The sequence below is a fragment of the Tupaia chinensis genome, unplaced genomic scaffold (genome assembly GCF_000334495.1).
Source record: "Tupaia chinensis unplaced genomic scaffold, TupChi_1.0 Scaffold140356_1, whole genome shotgun sequence".
NCBI classification, from domain to species: Eukaryota; Metazoa; Chordata; class Mammalia; order Scandentia; family Tupaiidae; genus Tupaia; species Tupaia belangeri.
This window is the reverse complement of record NW_006200233.1, coordinates 1136121-1138813: the sequence shown is the minus strand read 5'-3', so window position 1 is coordinate 1138813 and position 2693 is coordinate 1136121. Positions and strand designations below refer to the sequence as shown.

Sequence of the window (2693 nt, the reverse complement as noted above, 5' to 3'; positions counted from 1 at the left end):
CTCGCCGTCTAAGGAGGGACGCGCTTACCGGGAGCTCGGGTCAGGTCTCTGGGCAGGACGCGGGCTTCCTGGTCTCACTCAGAGGCATGGGAGACAAGAGAATGTGGCCCTTCCTAGGAGGCAGGTGGGCGAGGCTGGCTGGCTCCTTTGCTGCGAGAGAGCGCGAGTGACTGCAACGCCCACTTCGACATGTAGGGCTCCCCGAGGCCCCTGGGCCCCTCCTGGCAGCTCCCTGGGCTCCGGCCCCAGCCTCGGCATGAGGACTACGTTCTCCCAGGGTTCCCAAGTGCAGCTGGGAGCGAGTGTGCCTGGCAGGTGGCTCTCCAGGGAGATGCAAGGAAGTTCAGGATCCAGAAGCTGCTCGTGAACTCCCAGGAGGACAGCACACCTCTGCTGCTCCACTCCCGAGAGGCGTCCAAACAACAGGCATTACCCAGTCGAACGCTTCCCAGCCTGAGTTACTTCTTCAGCCTCAACTTTCTACCTATTTATTTATTTATTTATTTATTTTTGAGAGAGATTTTTTGCTATATATAGGGTGTGTGCGCTCGCTGGAGAGACAGAGCGATAGAGAGTGAGAACTCACCCCGGGGGGTGGCTATGCCTCAGTAGCTTCTCCATTCTCCTCTTGGGAGTACAGACACGCACAAACATGCACCCGGCGTGAGTTTTAAGCTGCCTGGTCTGGGACTGGAAATGTGGTCGACGATGTGGGAGTCACGCGACGTTAACCATTAATGCCATCTGCTGGTCCCTTGCCCTGTTCTTCATAGTGAGTTTACGGGAGCAGCAGGTGGCTGCGGAGACCACAGGCACTGACCTCCCACGTGGTTGGAACGGGCAGCCTGAGCATCACACCGAGTGGGTGTGTGTGCCCAAAATCCAGGAGAAGGGACTGCGGAGTGTCCATCCCCCGAGGGGTAATCTCTCCCTCTCACTGTCTCTGTGTGTCTCTATCTCTTTCCTGAGGGCACGTGGGCTCCGTGGCAATGCACTTCAGCCCCAGAAACACCTGCCTGCTGTGGTGGTGGGACTGCCGTTTTGGGGCCCCAGGGTTCCTCGTCCCCGTTCTGGGCCTTCACCCCTCTCTGGTAGGAACCATGGCCTTCCAGAGCAGGCGGGCGGCGTGGTGGTGTTTCTGGGAGGTGAGGACCTTTGCTCTCGCTTCCCTCAGGGAGAGAGTCAGACACCTGGAGGGAGCAGCCTATCCATGGAGTGGCGAAGGGCACTGGCTAAGCTGTCCCGGTGAAGCCAGACCTACACGCCTGCCGTGTAGAGCGTGGCCTGGAGCCCTCAGTGCTGGGCCTCCCTAGGACCGCGGGCTGCCCCCACCTGCCGGCTTTGAGTCCTCTGGTTGTGCCCTGTCTCGATACACTCGCTGTCTCTGTTCCCCACTCAGCCTGGTGCCACGGTGCTTTAGGAGGGTGGGGCCTTTGCGATGGGCTCAGTGTCCTGGGGAAGGGTGGAGAGCCTCTCCGAGCCGAACCATGGAAGGCCATGTGAGGACATGGCCGCTTTCTGGCCCAGCACCTGCCACCAGCCCCTAGACCTGCGAGAGACCAAAGCTCACGACTTAAAGCCCTCGGTCTCTAGGACTCTCCCAGGAGCCTGGACCACAGAGGTGGGCTGACGAGGGTCACTGACAAGGGCACTGACCAGGCTGCCGCCCCTCGCTAAGGACCAGAGCCTCAGAGGGCCTCTGACAGCCCTTACAGCAGGGTCCTCGCCTGCTCTGGCTCCGTGACGGTGACTTTATGTCATGCTTTGCCACCCGTGTTTGCACGTGTGAGAAGCAGATTGTTGGAGCTGGCTTTGTAACAGAGATCACCCCGGGGGATGGCCATGTCACAGTCCCTTCTCCTCTGTTCCCCTGGGGTCTTGGGCACGTGCACACACGCACCTGGTGTGAGGCTGAAGACACCGGGTCCAGGACTCGACCACAGTTGCCGGTGTGGGAGTCCAGCGCGAAACGGCCAGGCCATCTGCTGGTCTCCAGAGAAAACATGAAACTGTAAGTGATGAGGTGAGCCATGTCCACTGACCTCCACCTGCTCCATATAACGACACTCATACCCACCAGAAGACGGTGTGGCCAAGTGCTGGGTTCCACTGGCAGGCCGGTGAGCGACAACTGAACCACCAGGAGAGAGTAGGGGACGTCTGGTTTGCAGAGGGCTGGGTCTGGGCCGGTGGCCGGTGCAGAAGCTGGGTGTTGTTGGGTTCGCTCAACATGGCCGCGTGGAAAGGACGCAGGGACGCGGAGCGGGCCCGCGGCTTCCCACTCACGGGCGACGGCCCCGGGGTGGCCCGCAGAGATCTCCGGGAAGTGAGGGCCGCGCCTCAGGACAGGGCCTGGTCGCCGCGCGTGCTGGCCACGAGCCTCCTGAGCGCGCCCTTCACGTCCTTGTTCCTGAGCGTGTAGATGACGGGGTTCAGCGCGGGGGTGACCAGGCTGTAGCCGAGTGTGAGGAACCTGCCCTGCGCGCCCGCGCCGCCCGGCTGCATGTACGTGCAGACGATGTTGCCGTAGAACAACGCCACCACCGCCAGGTGTGCCCCGCACGTGTGCAGGGCCTTGGCCCGCCCTGCCGAGCCGAGGCGCAGCACCGCGCGGGCGATGAGGACGTAGGAGGCCAGGATGAGCGACAGGGGCGCCAGCACGATCGCCACCGACAGGACGAACACCGTGGCCT

At 62.0% G+C, this 2693-nt stretch overlaps 1 protein-coding gene across 1 annotated transcript in view; it reads right to left on the bottom strand.

Annotated features, from left to right (window-relative positions):
* Positions 1-1951: 1951 nt before the first annotated feature.
* LOC102472500 (olfactory receptor 2W3) overlaps positions 1952-2693 on the bottom strand; it is a 1319-nt gene continuing 577 nt past the window's right edge. Inside the window, exon 2 of the mRNA XM_027766047.1 lies at positions 1952-2691. Coding sequence (XP_027621848.1) covers positions 2341-2691 — 351 coding nt within the window. The 3' untranslated portion in view covers positions 1952-2340. The remainder of the gene's footprint in view (positions 2692-2693) is intronic.